This window comes from Vigna umbellata, chromosome 4, assembly GCF_029865625.1.
Source record: "Vigna umbellata cultivar VRB3 chromosome 4, Vumbellata_1.0, whole genome shotgun sequence".
NCBI classification, from domain to species: domain Eukaryota; kingdom Viridiplantae; phylum Streptophyta; class Magnoliopsida; order Fabales; family Fabaceae; genus Vigna; species Vigna umbellata.
This window is the reverse complement of record NC_142168.1, coordinates 38,588,495-38,608,584: the sequence shown is the minus strand read 5'-3', so window position 1 is coordinate 38,608,584 and position 20,090 is coordinate 38,588,495. Positions and strand designations below refer to the sequence as shown.

The window sequence follows — 20,090 nt, the reverse complement described above, 5'->3', positions numbered from 1 at the left end:
TATAGACAACACAATTCATATATTTGTTACTTTGTTACCGATCACATCTTGTTGATAAGAAAATATATGAAGCTAATTAACTTTTTTTTTAACATTTTGAAAAAAATCTTACTGTTGTAAAAGAGACTTCATGCCATAATAAAAATATAAAAGTAAAAATACATTTAACCACACTTTAATTTAAAAATACTATTTCTAATCTGTTACATAATTTTTTGAAGATAGGGTTACATTGAATATTTAAAAAATTAACTTTGTTAAATAGAGGAATGGAACTGTCAAAAAAAATTGATTCCATTCACAATAAAAATGCATTCACCAACACTTTAACTCTAATTATGTTATAAAATTTTCAAACAAAAACTGATATTTTCTTTAAAAATCTCAAAACAAAAAAATATAAAACCACTATTATAAAAAATGAACTTGATTTCATAATGGAACTTTAGCTCATTGGCACAGTAAATTCCTTAATTGAAACCCACACAATAGCACAGAACAACAAACCTAGAATCAGCTTAGTTTGGGCCAACAGCCACACCAGCATTGTCAAGAGGTTGAGTTCAATAGCAGAAGAAGAAAGTTCACTGGTCTAAACACAAGGCAATGACAACACTATCTATTTTACACATGATTCATCATCATGGTAGATTTTAACCACAGCCATGAATTAATTAGTTCCCTGGAGGACCACCAAACAGGTATCCCAAGGAAGATCCACCACCTGGAGCAGCATGAACCTTGGTAGATGGTCGATCCTGCACCCCAAAAACAAACCATCATCAACAACAATTCCTGAGTACCATAACAAGTTCAATTGTTTTAGGCATTCAAAATATAAATTTTAAATAAAACTCATACATTTTAACATAAATTGTTTTATTAGTAAATAAAATGCCTCATTCTTAAATTTATTTAAGCCTGCTTAAGCCACATCATTGTTGAGTGTTAACTCAACAAAGAGGAAGCTAGTGCTGCAGCACTCTTCCAAATATTACACAAGTTGCACAAAGTACAGTATTTGTAAACCCATATTATGTCAAGTACAGGAGGTAGAATTTATGTCACTCTTCCAACCAAAAAAGCAAGAGAAACATGCAAAGGTAGCTTAAGCAGAGAGACATGAACTATTCTTAAAGTTTTGAAAGCTTTTCGCTAGAACTAGATCCCACAATGTAGTACTGTTGCAATTAAAAATCATGTTTTACTATTGCCCCTTAATTTTATCAACACTAAACTTGTAACTTCACTACTTTTAGCTGGACATTAGTAGGAAATGCAAGAGGAGGAGACTCCAAAATGCATCAAATTTACTGTGAAAGCTTTCTAGTACTTCCTAGGCTCATGTAAGTGGAGATAAACAAGAATATTTAAAGCCAAGTTGAAGAAAGGGCAGGTTAAAACTAAAACAATCATAATAGATAACTTGGAAAGGGAAGTACAGTGAGAAAGTTGCCACAGTTTTGGCCATCAGCACGATGGTAATTGTTTTTGAGACTTCCAGGAATTCCAGCAGGAATTTGCTTTTCAACTGGTGCTGGACTTTGCTGCTTTTCAACTGGTGCTGGACTTTGCTGCTTCTCAACTGGTGGTGAAGGAGCACTAGCATTTTGAGTGCGTGCACCACTTGCAGCCTGGTTAGCACTTTGAACATTGCTGGCAGGCTCCCCACTGCCGAAGAGGTAACCCAAGGAACTCTGGCCACCACCAGCACTCACACCACGACCCATTTTCCCTCTGTTTGGTGATGCTAAACAACCAAAATAGCAGCATCACACTTTTTGTCACAATAGATTTTACATCCAAAATTCACACAAGAACAAAAACAACAGGCTCATATGCAGCAGATAGAACCATGAGCCATCAGAAATCAACAAAAAGCAACAACTACCTACAATTGATGCCTTATTCAAACCAGTGAAGTATTTATTATGTACTCCAATGTAAGTAATGGGATTGGTTTTGAATGAACTAGGATAAATATTTTACATTTAAAACGAGCACATAAACTTTCAATTACATACATCCTCCATCTTTCATCATAAAACAACAGGATTGAAAGCTTATGAGCATACATACACACACAAGTAAGCTAATCAGTTGGTAGAATGGAAAATGCAGATGTCAAAAATGAAATGAATAGGGAAATGGAAAGATTGAGAATTGGGAAAATTTAAATCTATGCATGCAGAGGCCAACAGAATGATTTAAAAGGTTTTCACGTCTTACTCAGAAGAGTAAAACCGAGATAAATAAATACTGTTATTTTCCTAATTCATTCTTTGATTCCTGCACATTTTATGTAGAACATCAACATTTTATTTTGAAACTATATGGCCATTTTATTTTGACAGAAACATAGATCTCAATTTTAATATTGAAGAGGATCAGATCAAAAGGGCACTCTGTCCTGTTTCTTCTACCCTACAATGAAATCATAATTTATTCCGTTGCATCCCTTTTGTTTTTGCCTTGAGACGTTTCTTTCAGCACAGATCAAGCAAAACCAAAATCATTCCAGTGCCAGACCCTCCTGATCTAGCCATGCTCAAATTGCATGGATTCAAAAACCTTAAAGGCACAAAATTGAATAAGGAAACCGATGGAATCAGATGCTAGATCTCAAGACCAATTACCCATCAACAAATCAGAGCTCAAGAAGCCATTTTTAATCGATTCAAGCATGAAAAACACAAACTAGAACACCCCAAAACAGGATTCACAATCCAGGTCACAACCCACCACTCCAAACTATTAAGAAACTAACAAATCTAAACTTGGTGGTAACAAAAAAGCCAAATTACCACCAACAAAAGAAATCCAATAAGCATGCAGTAAAAAAATGTGCCAGAAATTAAAGCACAAAACCATTTTTTTTTTTCAAAGAACATCATGAGTTAACACGAAACATTATCATCGTACAGTATTAAACAGCACATGAAACACAGATTACTGAAACCCAGAAAGGAAATTAGACAATACATGAATGGTAACCAAGCAAGAAGTGAGATCTGAATTTTTTGTACCTTTGTTGATGCTGAGACCACTCACTCACTGATGGCAACTGAGTCGGTGACGTTAGAAGCGAGGCACACTTTGTAACAGCTATCTGAAACAGATATTTATAAAGGAGCCAACTTTTTTTCAAAAACAAGAATAACATTTTTAAATTATTTTTTTTTTAAAATTAAGTGACCGCTAACAATTTTATTTCAAGAGAATAATTTTTTATTTAATTCCTCAATATATACAAAAATTAACAATCACCCGTTAAAATTTGTGAACCCTTTTTTCTTCAAACTTGTAACATTTAAACATTAATTCAACACTAAATTGTAATTTTTGAGAATTTTAACATTCAAGTTATAAACTAAGAGAATAATTTCTCATTAGATTTGACGATAAAATCGAATTCATTAGCTTTTTACATTTTTATAAATTAAATTAAAGTTATTGTTATTTTATGGATAAAATATATTTTTAGATTCAAAATTAAAATTCATCTTTTTTTACAATATATTTTGATTTATAACATTAAATATAAATAAATATAATTTTATTAAGTTAATAATATTAATTTTATTGAGTTTGTTAGATAGTATTATAAACAAATATATGAAATACAATTTATCAATTTAATATAAACAATTTAAACGTTATTTCACATGTCACACAGTTAAATTAAGAAAAATATTATTATTTTAAAAATTTTAAAACTAAACTATATCAAAAATTAAAAAAAATCAAATTTTAATTTTACAATATCAAAAAAAAAATTTACGTTCAAATATGAGAATTAAAAATATATTTAATTTTATTTTATTATACAAATAATAACTTTTTACTAATTCGTTTGTCATACATTCGAATTTTGAAAATGGAATAAATTTGATTGTCGATCAAAAATTCATTGAAAATTGATCATAAACAAAATAAGAAAAACATTTTATATTAAAAACCCAATTATGAAACAATTACCAATTATCTATATTTAAAATAGTCTTTTGCTTGTTTTTAGAAGAGAAAAAAAAAAGCTTAAATACTTTTTAAGAATTATTCTCCAATCGCATTTAAAATTTGATCTTGATAACATATAAAGTAAAATGTTAAATTTGATTGGAGAAGAACACTATCATCTATAATAAAGGTGTATATAAGGTTTGTCTTTCTTAAAATTTGAAAATTTTGAAGTGTGGTTGTGGAAGAAGGTGAATCAAGTGAGCTGGATTTCGGGCCCACAGCAGAGTCCATCGATGGGCCCACTAGCCATGTCTGGCAAGCACAATAATGTCCCTCACGTGCATAGGTTTTGGTTGTCGTAGCCAAATAAATTTTACTTCACCAGAACGTTTCATGCATAAAATATAGCCGTTGTAAATATATAAAGAAAAAAGAAAAAAACGTTATTTATTGTATTATTTTTTAGTTTTTTTTTATGGATTTTAATTTAAAACTTTCATACTTTTAATTTTTAATATTAAATCTTAAATACTGAATGAAATTGTTGTTGTTACTTCTTAATTTAAACTGTTTGGTAAGGACATTTGTAAGAGGTAATAGATATGACAATAATTATAATAATTGTTATCGTGATTGTAACCATGATATGAATGTTATTAGTGATAATATTAATGATAACCAAATAATCATAAAAGATGACAACTATTCTTATTAAGTATGGTGAGAACTTGCAAGGATTGTAGTAAGATAAACATAATAAGACAGTTATTAATTCTTTAAATAATTGTTAGCAACAAACTATAGGTGAAAGAAAATATATTACTTTACAAAATGCATTGTGTAAGACCCATGAAAAATATTTAAATTTAATAAATAGTTGTTTTATTTTTATTTTTATAAAGTTAATAAAAGTATGGTAAGAAAAAAATAAATTAAAATTTATGATAGGTAACAATAATAATAATTTCAAAGGAAGGAGTTTAAAAATTTGAGAATTTATTTTAAAAGTTAAAAAAAAAATGAATGAATAGTAAATAGTAAATAGTAAATAGTGAATAGTGAATAGTGAATAGTTAAAAAAAAATATTAAAATAAATTGTGGAAGAGGACACTCCACGTAGAATCAATTATTCAGAGATAAGAATGGTGAATAAAAAATAATTTTTGAATAGTAAAAATGAATAGTAAAAGTGAATAGTAAAAATGAATAGTAAAAATGAATAGTAAAATTTTTTGGCTATAAATAGCCAAGGGGGGGAGGAGGAAGATTTGCACCAAAATTCTAGGGAAATTGTGAGAGGAGAGAGTTGGAGGAAATTCTAGTTGAAGAGGGGAAATTCTAGAAGTTTCTGGAGAACGGTTTGAGAAGAGGAACCTAAGTCTGGAATAGAGGTAAGGGAGTTACATTTTGTTTGGTATTATTTTGAGTCTTGTATATGTTGCTTTTGGTTGATCTTAAATCTTGAGTGTGAAGTATTTTGTTTCTGTATGATTTTGAATTTTTGATGAGAACATGCTTTTGTGCTTAGATCCAAGTGTGATAGTTGTAAAATGTGATGTTGATTATGTTATGCATATGTATGCTATTAATTGCCTATGGATGGATTAGAAGTTGTCTAACCGGCTCTGCCAGATTCAACTTCTTGTTTCCCCATACTTTATATTGTTTTCCTTTTTCGTTTTATTTTTGGAAGGATTAGAAGTTGTCTAACCGGCTCTGCCAGATTCAACTTCTTATTTCCCCAAACCTGTTATTATTCTTATTATTTAATTACGTTGTATTCTTGGAAGGATGAGAAGTTGTCTAACCGGCTCTGCCAGATTCAACTTCTTGTTTCCCCATACTTTATATTGTTTTCCTTATTCGTTTTTATTTTTGGAAGGATTAGAAGTTGTCTAACCGGCTCTGCCAGATTCAACTTCTTATTTCCCCAAACCTGTCATTATTCTTATTATTTAATTACGTTGTATTCTTGGAAGGATGAGAAGTTGTCTAACCGGCTCTGCCAGATTCAACTTCTTGTTTCCCCAAGAGTTTTTATTAAGTTTATTTTAATGATTGTCAAACATTTGATTCTTCTCCGTTGACTATTTATAGTAAGATTTTATTATTGTTAATTTGTTTGTAATATATTTATCTTGTATGATTTCTGTGTTGAATGTATTTTATGATGTTGATATGAAATTATGAATCTGAACATGATATGAGTTTTATGAGGAGATTTTGTAATAGTATGACATGAGTTGAGGAAAATGAGCATGATATGAGTCTCATGGAGAGATTCTATATTGGTATGGTATTAGTGTATATGTTGATGTTGAGGGTCCTGTTGTTGGTGGTTATCCTAAAACTCTAATAATCTTCCAGTATCAATTAGAGAAGGATGTGTTATGTGGTGAGAGTAGTAGGAGGTCCTAGTCTATGTTTATAGACATTAATGGATTAACCTTGTGGGTGATATGATATATTATATTTGGCCAAAATTTTTGTTGTTGAAATCACCACAAGTGCATGACCACCTGAGACTTCCATCAACATTATATCCGGATAATAGAGTCTAGAATGATAATTGCATTTTACATGAATTTATGGTGAATGTATTACGTATAGCAATAGTGTAATGTTTTTCTTTGAATGTTGCATGGTAGCTCACCCTTACTTGTTTGTTTGTGCCGGAAAAATCTTATTTTTGCGATGATCGTATAATGTTTTTGTTATACGGGAGCAGATGAGGGAACGACGTCTGAACCAATTCAAGTGAAGGAGGAAGCAGCAGAAAAATGAAGAATATTTTAAGAAAAAAAAAAAAAAACATAAATAAAATTAAGAGTGTTTTATTTATGTGTGAAATTATAATGTATTTCTAGTGTGAACTATGTTACTCCTAAATGGAGGATTGTAATATTGTACGATGTTTTCTTTATTAATGAAATAAATTTGGGTGTGAGATGTTTTATATTTTGGGGTGTTACACATTGCCTGTTCCAAACTTATTAGATGGGAACAAATATTTAATATTTTATTTATTTATGAAAAAGGTGTATTATTGGGTGTATTTATAGAAAGAGGAATATTCCAGAAGTTTCTCAATCTGATTTATTATCCTTCTTAAAATTAAATATATTTTTGGTTTTCATACTAGTTTAAAAAATTGTTTTATTTTCAAATTAAATCATATATATTTCATTCATACATTTTATAAAAGTACGAAAAATTAAATGACGTAGAGACTATATATAACCTATTATGGAATTATTTCATTTGTTATATGATAAATACTTTATATATTATTTATTGGAAGAATATATTTAATTTAAAAAAAACACAATTTTAAAAAATAATTTGAAGATAATAGAACATATTTAACTATTTTTATAATTTAAAAAATATGAAAATGATAAATAAAACGAATAAAAAGAATAACAATTTATTATAGTTGTGATAATAATAATAATAATAATAATAATAATAATTAATAAAATTATGATAATGATAATAACTTACCAATTGAGTCTTATATGTTTCTCTCCTGAAATATTAGATATAAGTACACGGATAATGATACTTGAACAACTGAATTTGACAACATTTAGACACAGCCCACGTGTCAGCATGTGAGCGGTTCACGTTTTGATGGGAAAAAGCTGCTGAAATCTGAGAAAACCTGCTTCAATTGTGACGTGGCGAGGGACGGGCACGGACAGAGTAAGTGATTGCGTTTCAAATTTGAAATTCATATTCGAACTTCGTAGAGAGAGAAGCGGCGCGAACATTGGGGACGGATGCTGTGACCTAGACAGAGAGACGAGAGAGTTGGAGAAAGGGTTCACGACGAGCGAGAGAGAGACGGAGGAGTGGAGTGGTTGCCGGAGTGCCGCCGTTCAACGTTGAAGGCCGTGTCGGAGAGATCGAACCCCTCCAGCCCGTTCCGTTTCACGGCGCCGCAGGTCCCGACGTGGAGCGCTCGAAGCGAAACGGGCATCGTGTTCCGTCCGTTAGCGGCCCACAGCGACTTAGGAGGCGTTGAAGGTGTCGCTGTCGTCCCAGGTGGTTCCGTCCCTGAGTCCTGGAGTGCCGCCGGAGTGCGCGGGAGGTTCGCCAGAGTCTCGCCGGAGTTTGGGCTGTTCGAGGGACCAAAAATAGGGGTTTTTTCGGGTTGGCAGTCCCACCCACACCTTAGGCAATGTCTCTGTTCCAACCGCCAACGTGGTCTTCACTCAAGGTTGGTTTCTTTTTGATTTGTCAGTGCAATGAATGTGAATACATGGATGATGTTTGTTTTTTGGATTGATTTGGTTATGTATGAAACGTCTACCAAGTGGATGTTGTTATGTTATCATTTTTATACAAGTCTTTGGTTAATCTTACATTGTGCTAATTCTGTTCGATTGGTAGTCATGGACCTTGTTGGCCTTGTTGTCAAAAAACTCAACCCAATAACCCACTTCATTCGGCTTTGGTAGCAGTAATGTTTGTGAACCAAGGGTCCTAGAGAATGTATTTTTATGCGAGAGAATTTGTTAATAAAATGTTAAGAATTGTTCCCAAATACTTAGAAGTAGTGAAATGAGGGAAAACAAACAAAGCCAACCAAAATGAGAGTGATGGACGTAGTTGGCCTTGGTGTGCAAAAACTGGCACCCAGGTACCACTTTATTTGCCTAAGGTACCAGTTCTGTTCCTGTGCATTAGTGTTAGAAAAATGTTGTTTTATGTGGCACGAATATGTTAAAAAAATGTTAAGAAATTGTTCCCAGATTACTTAGAAGTAGATAAAATGAGGGAAAACAAACAGACACCCCAAAATGAGAGTGATGGACGTAGTTGGCCTTGTGTGCAAAAAAACTGGCACCCAGGGTACCCACTATTTGCTAAGGTACCAGTTCTGTTCATTATACCATGAGTGTTAGAAAATGTGTTTTGCGTGGCACGAATATATGAATTAGTAAATGACTATTATTTTTTGTTCTCTTTTTTGTCGTGGTTTAACAAATGCTGACAATGTTTGTTATGATTTCAATTTGTTGTTTAGTTGATTGTGTTGGTGTAATGTAATTTCAGTTTTTGTGTTTGGTGTAGTGTTATTATACATTGAATTCTGTGTTATTTGATTTGGGGATTACTGTCATGTTGGTCACCTCCTGTTAGTTCAAATATATGGCATTCTTAAAGAGAGTCTTAAATTAAATTCATTGTGCTTGAATAAAATACTATGTATTAAGTTACGTTTCTGTTCATTCACACCCATCCGTCTAGCAGTTCCAGCAGCACGCCCATGAGAAGCTTGGAGAGCTGCAACGTTGGAAGCATTCAGTCCAGCTGCATCAAAACAGCAGCAACGACAACACACACCATATTCAAGTCCGCGAATGGATGCACAGGTTGAGATGGGAGAGAAGTGGAACGATGACACAGACCTTGTTTATCCAGCATGGGCAGCGAGTGTGCAGAACATGCAGAAGTGTAAACAAAATGGAGGGCCCCACATGGCTTTATCTGACAGAGAAGCACAAAAGAGTGATGGAGAATATTCAGTAAAGGTTGCTAATGGGAGACAACAGCATGGCAACCTGGCTGGGAAACGCACGAGGCAGCACCAGAACGAGACTTGAGAATTTGGCTTTAAAAGAGTGAGAGGACATGAGTGAGAGGGTTACGCTTGGGAGGAGCTCTCGGTTCTTCCTCCAAGTTTAGTAGATAGTTGAACTCCAGATAAGGTAATGTAGTGAGATGTATGAGAGTAGAGTGCACGTGAGGTGCTGTGAGGTGCATAGGGCAGTTCCAGCCGAGGAGAAGTCACGGCAGTAGGAGCTGTTGGTGATTGGCACAGTAGACGTTTACCAATTTGAGGTGTACGGTTCGAATTTAATTTTCTGTATTGTAATGAATTTTAATTTGAATGAACAATGTCATTTAATTTCCTGTTACTGAATTGTCAATTTTATTCTACTGATGCGATTAAATTTCTGCTGAAATCTGATCTGTGTTGTTGTGTGTCTGCCATTTGTTGTTGATTGTTTGCAATTTAATTTTTACGTTCGTTTGTACTGATAGCTTTATTGTGCGAGTTTACTGTTCCTGCAATTGCGTTTCTGCTGGTTTTGAATTCTGCACGTTTACTGTTTCTGCCTGTCAAACCGTTCGGTCTTTAACGTCACTGTTAGAGATCGTTCGTCCATCTTTCATCTGATTTTTATTTGCTCTGTGACGTTCGGCTTGTCTCTGTGTTCGTGCTGTTGTTATCGACCGTTCGTTCTTAATCTTCATACCGTTCGGTCTGTTAAAGATCGAATGGCTCCTTCAATACTTACATCTACCGTTCGGTCACAGTATGGACGTTCGGTCTTTACCTTGCTGCTTTAACCGTTCGGTTGATTCTTTATTTTCTGGTTTAGCTCTGGTCTTGGTACCTTTAGCTTGATGAATGAATATTCTTGTACCGTTCGGTCATTAACGATCGTTTTTGTGTTTGGTTTAGTTTTCAATATCATTTTCCATTGCCTGTTATCTTCATACCGTTCGGTCACCTAATACCGTTCGTCCTTTTCATTAACTGTTTAAGCTGCTTTTACCGTTCGGCTTTATTGTGCCAATTTCTGATTTACTGCCTTAACCGATCGGCCTTGTTATAAGAACCGTGCGGTTAGGACGCTCGGTATTTAGCGTTCGCTCAAATCCATTTTCGGAGACTGCTCGGTCTCAATGTTATTACAGCTCGGTTTTTACTTCTGTGCAATTTATACTTCAACCTTTCGTTCTGTGCTTTGGACCGTTCGGTCTTTTATACCACCGTTCGGTTTTAACACTGGTTAGAACCGTTCGGTTTTCTGCTTTCAGCTTTTAATTTTCATAATTTTGTCAATTGTTTTTAACTTTCAACTTTTAATTAATTTAATTTTCCTTGCAAAACAATCCAAACCCCCCCCCCTTTTTTCGTGTGTGATCTATGACTAAACCGCAATATTGGTACTTGAGAGACGACCTAGGAGTCACTTCCTACTCTATACTGCATTAATTCAAATCATCAATAACTCGTTAAATGGATTTAGAATCTTAAACAAAAGATGAACATTGGGGCACCTATTGCTGCACCAAATTCAATAAACTGGCCGTAAAAGGTTATCATATGACGCTACAAAGGCGTACATTAACATAATTACAATTTGCTTCTTAGGAGGACCACGAAAGTCACTATTGACTCGGTGTTCAAGAATCCATATAACAATTCCAATCACAAAAAATGAGATAGTCGTAGCACACCACATATCTGCTGTAAATGGTTTGAGGAACACCCAAGCACTTGATCCTGATTTGTTGTTAGGAGCCACTATGACAAGGCTAGATGATGCAAAAGGCTGAGAAAAATCCACAATCCTTGTAAGGTTAGTTACAATTGCAATGTCTCCAACAACAACATCATATACCTAAACAATTTTCAAGGATTACATGTTATCAAAATTAAGACAACACTGAATAGAAACAACCTGCCCCAAAATCCAACACTTAACTAATATGGAGGCCCAAAGATAGTTTCTCCAAACACTAAGAATAAACAAACACCATGTATGATATTGATAATAGAACAATAAGTTCTATCATGACCATAATAACAACATAAGTTGAACAGTATTATAATAGTAAAACCAAGTAGTTAAATCAAATAAATTATAAAATCAAACAGCATATTACATCATGTTGTTAACAATGTAAACATAATGAAACAACAAAACATAATATAAGTACAATAAAGCATAGTGTATAACACTAACCCGCTTCACGATCAAAAACCTCTCACTTTTCATGATAAACATTTGCGAAAAAGGTCAACGAGCCAAAGTTAAGCATAATGTAGGCATAGCAACTAAAGAAACAGTGAATCAAAACAAGTCGCATGACATAGAGTCTCATCAGCCTATCTAAATGATTACATGTCTACACAATGCATAATATCTACAAAGCCCGGAGGGATTAACTCAACTGTATTCACCATTCTCCATCAGCTTCATAGCATCCTCAGTTAGCTGGTCAAATACAACCTTAGTCTCAACAGACATTTTTGCCTTTCTGTCACTGTTACCTTTTAGCCTTCTCAAGCCTTGCAAAACCTATTGGAAGAATATCGGTTAATACTGCCCAACTAATGAACCTCAAAAACTCTTAACGAAGTAGATATATGATATATAATTCCAGCCTAGTCAAGTATAAAGATTTACAAGATATAAAGAGAACATGTAAATGAACATGATATAAAATTAATAATTGCAGTTAGATACAAGCCAATATAACTTTAAATATTGTTTCTTATGTTTTTATCTTTATGAACACCATTAATCCTTTATTTTGAAAAAATGGCAATTAACAGGTTTTCTCTGATAACGGTTTAGGGTTGCCATACTCAACTCAAGTTAAAAGTAAATTTGCATACGCAACTATGGAGTCAACAGCAGATTCGGGTTCTCTTATTTTCTGTATTTATTTGTTCCAACTTGAAAAGCACAATGTCAAAATTACACATTCCTTACACGTTCAGATTTGAGAGTAAAATATTTTTAACTGGATAATATTTTTTAAGGATATGAACTACCCTTAGCAAGAAATTCCACAACTCCTTGGCCACATAAAAAACCAATGATTGCCTAAACAAATGGATGATCTACAACTACTCTGGAGTGAATTGGAAAATAAATATTGTATTTTACAATGATACTTCAGTAGAACAAAGAAATAAAAAATCAGAAAATTAAGAATGATAAAATACATACATACCATTTCCCCAGGTTCAAGAACATTTGCAATCCGCCTCTTCATGACGGCAATATCTTTAGAAGAAAGGTTCGGCGGCACTCCGGCGGCACTCCGGGACAGGGACGGAACCACCTGGGACGAAGCGACACCTTCAACGCCTCCATAAGTCGCTGGGCCGGAACGGACGAAACACGATGTCGTGTTCGCGTCGAGCGCTCCACGTCGGACCTGCGGCGCCGTGAAACGGAACGGGCTGGAGGGGTTCGATCTCTCCGACACGGCCTTCAACGTTGAACGGCGGCACTCCGGCAACCACTCCGTCTCTCTCTCGCTCGTGAACCCTTTCTCCAACTCTCTCGTCTCTCTGTCTAGGTCACAGCATCCGTCCCCAATGTTCGCGCCGCTTCTCTCTCTACGAAGTTCGAATATGAATTTCAAATTTGAAACGCAATCACTTACTCTGCCCGTGCCCGTCCCTCGCCACGTCACAATTGAAGCAGGTTTTCTCATATTTCAGCAGCTTTTCCCCATCAAACGTGGACCGCTCACATGCTGACACGTGGATTGTGTCTAAATGTTGTCATATTCAGTTGTTCAAGTATCATTATCCTAAGTACACATCTTTGTGGTTAATATCTAATATGCAACAATTATATAAAATATGTTTGGTAGGATTAATAAGCCAATTATATAAATTAATTTCATCAAAACAAAAATATTTAATAAAATATCTGAAAATATTTTATTTTACAATTTTCAAATTTGTAGCTTATTTCATTCTTTTAATATTATCATTAGTTTATATTCAATATATATATTTTATATTTGAAACAATATGAGATATGTTAATCAAATATTAAAATATTCTGAATAATTAATCTAAGTGCACTAAAGTAAAAATCTAGAATATCATTTATAAAGCACACCTAATAAATCTAAGTGTATTAAGTAAAAATCTAGAATATCATTTATAAAGTAGGTACTGTTAATTTATTATTATACTTATTAAACATATATCTTAAATCTTGCTGATTTAAATATCGGAATGTTTTACAATATCTCACTTCACTATTAACAACCGCAAACCAAGATATCAAAGTAAAACTAATGTCATAGATTGTTGAAGTACATGTAAATCTTATAAAAATGTTTCGTAATTGCAAAAATATTATTCATCAAAAATAATAATCATATAATAATAATAATAATAATAATAATAATAAAGCATTTTTCATATAAAAAAACAGAGGGATGGTGAGAAGACATTATCAGTGTCATCATCAACAGCTTACACTAACTAATAACTCACTTCGTACCAAAGTAGGAAAATCTAACTACAAACCTACTTATACTCCAAACATGACAAAGACCTTCGACAATACAAATACCAATTTTTTTCATGGCCTATAAGGTTGTATGATTTTATGCTATACAATCAAAACCCCAAACCATCTTTTAAATAAAGAATTTCAACTTCTAAATACAACTTTAGATTGATAAGAGATTCAACTTCTAAATACGAATTTTAGATTGATCAAACCAAAGTTCATTAATATATTTAATTATTATTATTATTTATTTGTTATCTTATTATCTTATATTAATTATTAATAAAGATCTAATAAATAATATATATATATATATATATATATATATATATATATATATATATATCAAGAACTGAACATACTACTATTCATTTCATATTTTATTATTTACTTAAATATTAAATAATTTTTTACAAGTAGATATTCCCTTTAATTTTTTTAGAGTTTGATATCACTCAATACCAACAATTCAGTCTTCAAAGATAGTTAACTATTCTAATTTTTTTGCATAGTTGTAGTGAAAAGGATAGAGTTTAACTTTTACATTGTTAAAATCAAATTGAATGACTTTGTAAATAATTTATTGTAATAAAATTCTAAGAAATACATTACAAGAAAATCGTATATTGATAACAGTTACTATTCGTCGGTAATAGAATATACTCATCGATAAATTGTATTAATTAATGAAATATCAATGGATACAAATAGACAAATGTAGACATTCGTTACTAATTATTGATGACTTTAAATTTTTTAGTACAATATGTGATTTGGTCTCTTTCTTTCTCCTTTTTTTCTGTTTCATTTATTTACTTTTCTGATAAGTGACATTGATCGGTCAACATGCCACCACCATTAGTTCAAGTCATTTTCAATAGGTCACCACTTTTATTGTCACAATAACCTTAAGATGCATCATCAATGTCTCTAGTGCACCCCTCTATGTTAGCCACTGACGAGCTTCTATGTCAGCCACCACCTTCTGCATCAACCACTAAGCCTTTGTGTCAACCACCGATAATCCTCCGCGTCAGCCACCATCCTTTGCATCACCCATTAACTTGCCTAGGCACCTTTACCTCCTCCTCCTCCTCCTCTTTTCTTCTCCTTATTTTCACTCATCACTCCTTAATATAATACCAAACTCCAATAGATGGGTTGGAATTTTGCCACCCAAAGCAATGTCAAATTTACCAACGGAGGTATCTATCAATAATTGTTAGTATAAGTTATTGGTAGACTGAAATCGTATGTAACTTTGATGGTAAGGTATCGATGAAACTTTTATGACAAATTTTATAAACTCGTTTCTACAAAAGTATCTCTCAATAAATTTTAATGTGACATCTGTTGGTAATATTTGTCGATAAACAAACTTCTTGCAGTGATACATAAAACACAAATAAAGGAAGACTATATAGAGCATGACAACTAGATGCAAATTACATTGGTGGAAGAGATAGTTTCAAGCATCAACCATCTTCTTCCACTTACAATACTAAGGACGTTACCCAAGCAACGATTAAAAGCATGTGATAAGGCTTTAAAAAATTCTTTCAAAATCTAGTCATGGAATACTACCTCCTGATGCTCAGACTCGTTTTCAACATCACCAATTCAACCTAACATTGTCCCAATAGTAGCCTATCCTATTCCAAGATCCACAATCCCAACAACAAGAACAATGTCTTTAACAAGAAGATAATAATTTTGATGATTTTATAGATTATTAAAAAAATTTACATACTTATTATGTATTTTCTATTACGCGGATATATTATTTATTTATCGAGATATTATTACTTTAACGACTTATTTTATACTATATTTAGTATTTTGATATAGTATTGCAAACAATTGATGTTTGGATATTAACAAGTATTTCATATCTCTATTTAGGTAGAAATATTAGCAAGTTTGGGCATAAAGATTATAACTAACTACACTTATATTATATGTTTGTTTGAGATGAATATTGACAAGTTTGTTTGGGTGCAAATAGCATAGCTGAATGCATTACATTTATTGATGGAATAATTTATGGATAATGTTTTATAAATTTACTGATGGAAAAATATATCGGTAATGTTTCATACATAATGTTCATTAAAGTATGTTATTAGCGACAATTTTTTTTCAATAATTATTGATGACAAAACATCCATCAGTAAAACACATTTAATAACAAAGATGAGGTCATCGATGATTATCAAGGGATTTCATTTTTGTTAATAAATAATTGTTTTATTACCAATGAATTTTTGTCTATTGGAATTCCATTGGAAAAAAAATATTCACTAACAATTTTTTATTGTTTTTGACGGATTATGGTCGTTAATAATACCTAATTTTTGGTAGTGTTAAGTCAAATATTTATATTATTTTATTTTGTTTTATTTTCTATGTATTGATTAGTTTATGTATATGTCCATTAGAATAATTTAGGTTGAATATGTTTTTAATTCCTGAATTTTGACATGAAATTGGGATTCATTCATGTTCAAAACTTTGATACATTTTAATCCTCAAACTTTAAAAACGAATAGATATAATCATTTTAACTTAATTACGTTAATTTTTTACGTGTCAAATGTGTTTTCGAGTTGATATTAAAGCGAAAATATATCAAACAGTGTAACAACTCAAATGTCAGTATAAAACATGTTTGACATGTAGCAAAAATTTAACATAATTGGGTTAAAAGACTATATTCATTTATTTTTAAAAATTTTGAGACCAAAATGCATCAAAGTTTCATATAGGAAATATTTCTAATTTCGCGTCAAAGTTCAAGAAATAAAAATATATTTAATCTAAACAATTTTTCATATTAGACTATAAAATTTATGTTTCTTTAATTTAAGTATGAAATTTCTCAATTTCTACTATATTTAAATATAATGAATTTGATTTGATATAATTTTAAATTATTTATTTGTTAAATTTTTTGTATGAATGAATCAATTCAAATTTGTTAAATTTTAATTTTTATGTTTAGATAAAGTATTTTTATTATAAAATGCAATGAAAAAAATTATATAAATGTCAAACCATTCTAGCTAATGATGGTTAAATATTTCTAGAGTCAAACATTTAAAAAAACTCAAACAAATGCTGACAAAGATAATATTATAATAATAATAATAATAAATAATAACTATATAAATTAACATGATAAAAAATTATAGTATTGATTTTCTTATTCCTTTATAATTTTAGATGTGGAAAACGATTTTCTTAGCACCTAGAATTTGTACACCTTTATCTTTTTAGATGATTATATCAATAATGAGTTTTGAGATTTCTTTGTACGTGTCTTGGTTGGTGTTGATTTGTTATCTAATTTGTGTAATCAAATTTTGGTGGAAAGATCAAAATTTTCATTTATTGGTGATAGAAAGTATGAAAAATTGTCTCTATGTTGTTTAAATTGTAAAATGATTAGTCATGATACATTTAACTGTAGACAATTATAACATAGTGTCAATGTTATTTCTGATAGAGAAAAAATAATTTCAAAAAAAATAGAACATTATTGTCCTAAGGTGGATGATACACAAGATGAGACTAAGGACTCTTTAGCTGAAGTAGTAAAACTTGTAACAAAGTCTCGTCTAAACTAGTGTTGGTTAATCATGATAATATTTATGTTCTTAATAAATCTTCTCTTGTTAATATTAAATCTTTCAAAAATAATTTAAAAAATTAAAGATAATTGGTGATTGATTAATGATTATAATATGACGAGGAATTATATTTATTTGATATGATTCATATGTTTTTCTTTCATTTTTTTCTTTAACATGAATTTATTTAGAAGATAAATAATTATAATAGGTGTAAGTTAAAGAAAAAATATAGTTATGATTCATTAAAATACAATTAGCTTAACATTGATCGATAAAATTTTAGTTAAAATTACTTAAAATATAATAGTGGTTTACTTCAACAATAAAGAAAAAGCCGTAACAACTAAAAGAAAAAAGAAAAACTATTAGCAACAATAAAAAACTTTTTCGGCATCAATAGAAAAAAATAATCGTATTAATAATATTTCGATCTTAATAATGTCAATAATTTCTGAATTGAAATCGCATTGATAAAAAAATATGAAAAAAACGCATGAACTTAAAAGAAGAAATTAAAAATCTTTATTTTCAACTAATACAAATACTCTTATAAAATTAAAAAAAAAATCTCTTGATCATCCAAACAATTCAAATATTTCATAAAAATAAATTGCCATCTTAAAACTCTAAATTGGCTACTATTAAGATTTTGTCGAAATTTTTTTGAAATAATAACAAAAAAAATTATGAAAAAAAATTAATTAGATTATAAATTATAATTGTTATGATATACTATTAAGATTTTGTTGGATTAGGTAAAATTGAGAAAAACAATTAATTCAATTAGAAATGATGACTTTTACAAGACACCCAATCTAATCTTATCATGTTTTTTCTTCATTTGTTCTATATAAATGATCAACTTCATTTAATTTATAACATGCCAGTTTCATATTAATGGTAGATCAAACCAATTATAATATATAACTAATATAAATATCATTTTACAAAATTCAATTTATAAAATTAAATTAAATTTAAAATTTACTTTCAAAGTTATTTAGAATTTATTTTAGTAAAATTTATTATCAATTGGATTTATTATTTTACATGTTATCATATCATATTCGGTTTTATAAAATTAAGTTAAATTTAAAATTAACTTTTTACAAAATTAAATATTTGATTTTTTAATTTAATAAAAGAAAAAAAAAACACAATTAAGTATACAACTCAGCATATTTATTACCGAGTTAATCGAAGGTACGATGAAACACTTTGCTTTGGTATTCCAAATCCTATTGGAATTCCAACAATTGCTTGGTACAGAGGCAAAGTTATGAAGAAAACTCGGCAAGCAAACTTTTTCACCAAAAAAGAAGGGTTAAACCATCAAAGAAGGAACCTTTCTCAAGCATCACGCATTTGACAACTTTGATTTCTATCTTTCATATCTCAAATATGCTAACACCTATCCTACTTGTGCATGCAATAAAGTTTCTTTATAAGGATTTTTTTTTTTAACATTACTTGTATCAGTTAATGATTCATTTTTAATAATTTATATTTGTATGGAAAAAACAAATTAAAGGGTAAAATAATAAATGTGAAATATGTGTAGAAATTTATTGGGTCTCAAACTAATAATATCATTTATTTAATGCTTAATTAAGGTAATTAATTATTTGAATTAAAAATCTAAAATATTGTTTGCTCTGCGAATGCATCCAGAATGAATTTCCTAGTCAAATAATTTGTTTGGATGTTTTATTCTGCAAAATAAATTAGTAGTAGAATTTAAACTAAATTTTTTTATACATAATTAGTAAGATTAATCATATTTCTCTTTAATTATGTCATAAACTTTAATCAATTATTATATGAAAAACTATTTTTATTCATGCCATTATGATTTTCTTTAGTTTTATCAGTTCTCAATAAAAGTTAAACATAAAATTTTTATTGTATTAATCATTTGAATATAATATTCTTACGAACGCAAATTTAAGTTAGAAGTCTTATATTAAATATAAATAATAAACGAATTTATAGATTTGTTATTTTAAAGTTTTTCTCTAACATTTCAAAATATAGTGTAAAACTATATACAAGAGTCATCACAGTTATGATAAAATAAAACAATTATAGACTATAATATAAGGTATTAATTTTACAGTTATCCAAAACAACAATAGAATTTAAAACTTTATATATAAGAGACTAACAAAACTATATACAAAGTTAATCTAAAACTAACTACTCAGCAACAACATTTCCTCCGTCCAAAGCCTGTTCTCCAGAGACACCTCGTCTCTCTCTACTCACACTTACATGATGATCATTGCAAAGGAAAAAACACCAACACATACAAACACATACAAAACACAAACATAAATCACAAGGTAAGCTAGTTTAAATAAAAGAAATCTATTATAATTGTCAACTATAATTCATACCATCATACATAGTCATTTCCAACATAAA

General features: G+C 30.6%; 1 protein-coding gene across 1 annotated transcript; it reads right to left on the bottom strand.

Moving 5' to 3' along the window:
* Positions 1-411: 411 nt before the first annotated feature.
* Positions 412-3,152, bottom strand: LOC148200122 (protein SPIRAL1-like 2). Its single transcript, XM_088114173.1, has 3 exons — positions 3,027-3,152; positions 1,443-1,750; positions 412-758 (listed from the first exon to the last, which is right to left on the bottom strand). The coding sequence occupies exons 2-3, from the start codon at positions 1,728-1,730 to the stop codon at positions 675-677; spliced, it is 372 nt and encodes a 123-aa protein (XP_087970299.1). The 5' UTR covers positions 1,731-1,750; positions 3,027-3,152; the 3' UTR covers positions 412-674.
* Positions 3,153-20,090: the final 16,938 nt, after the last annotated feature.

Coding starts and splice junctions, on each gene's coding strand:
- LOC148200122 (XM_088114173.1), bottom strand. CDS start 1,730: ATGGGTCGTGGTGTGAGTGCTGGTGGTGGCCAGAGTTCCTTGGGTTAC. Junction 759..1,442: donor ACTGTGGCAACTTTCTCACT/GTACTTCCCTTT, acceptor TTTGGGGTGCAG/GATCGACCATCTACCAAGGT.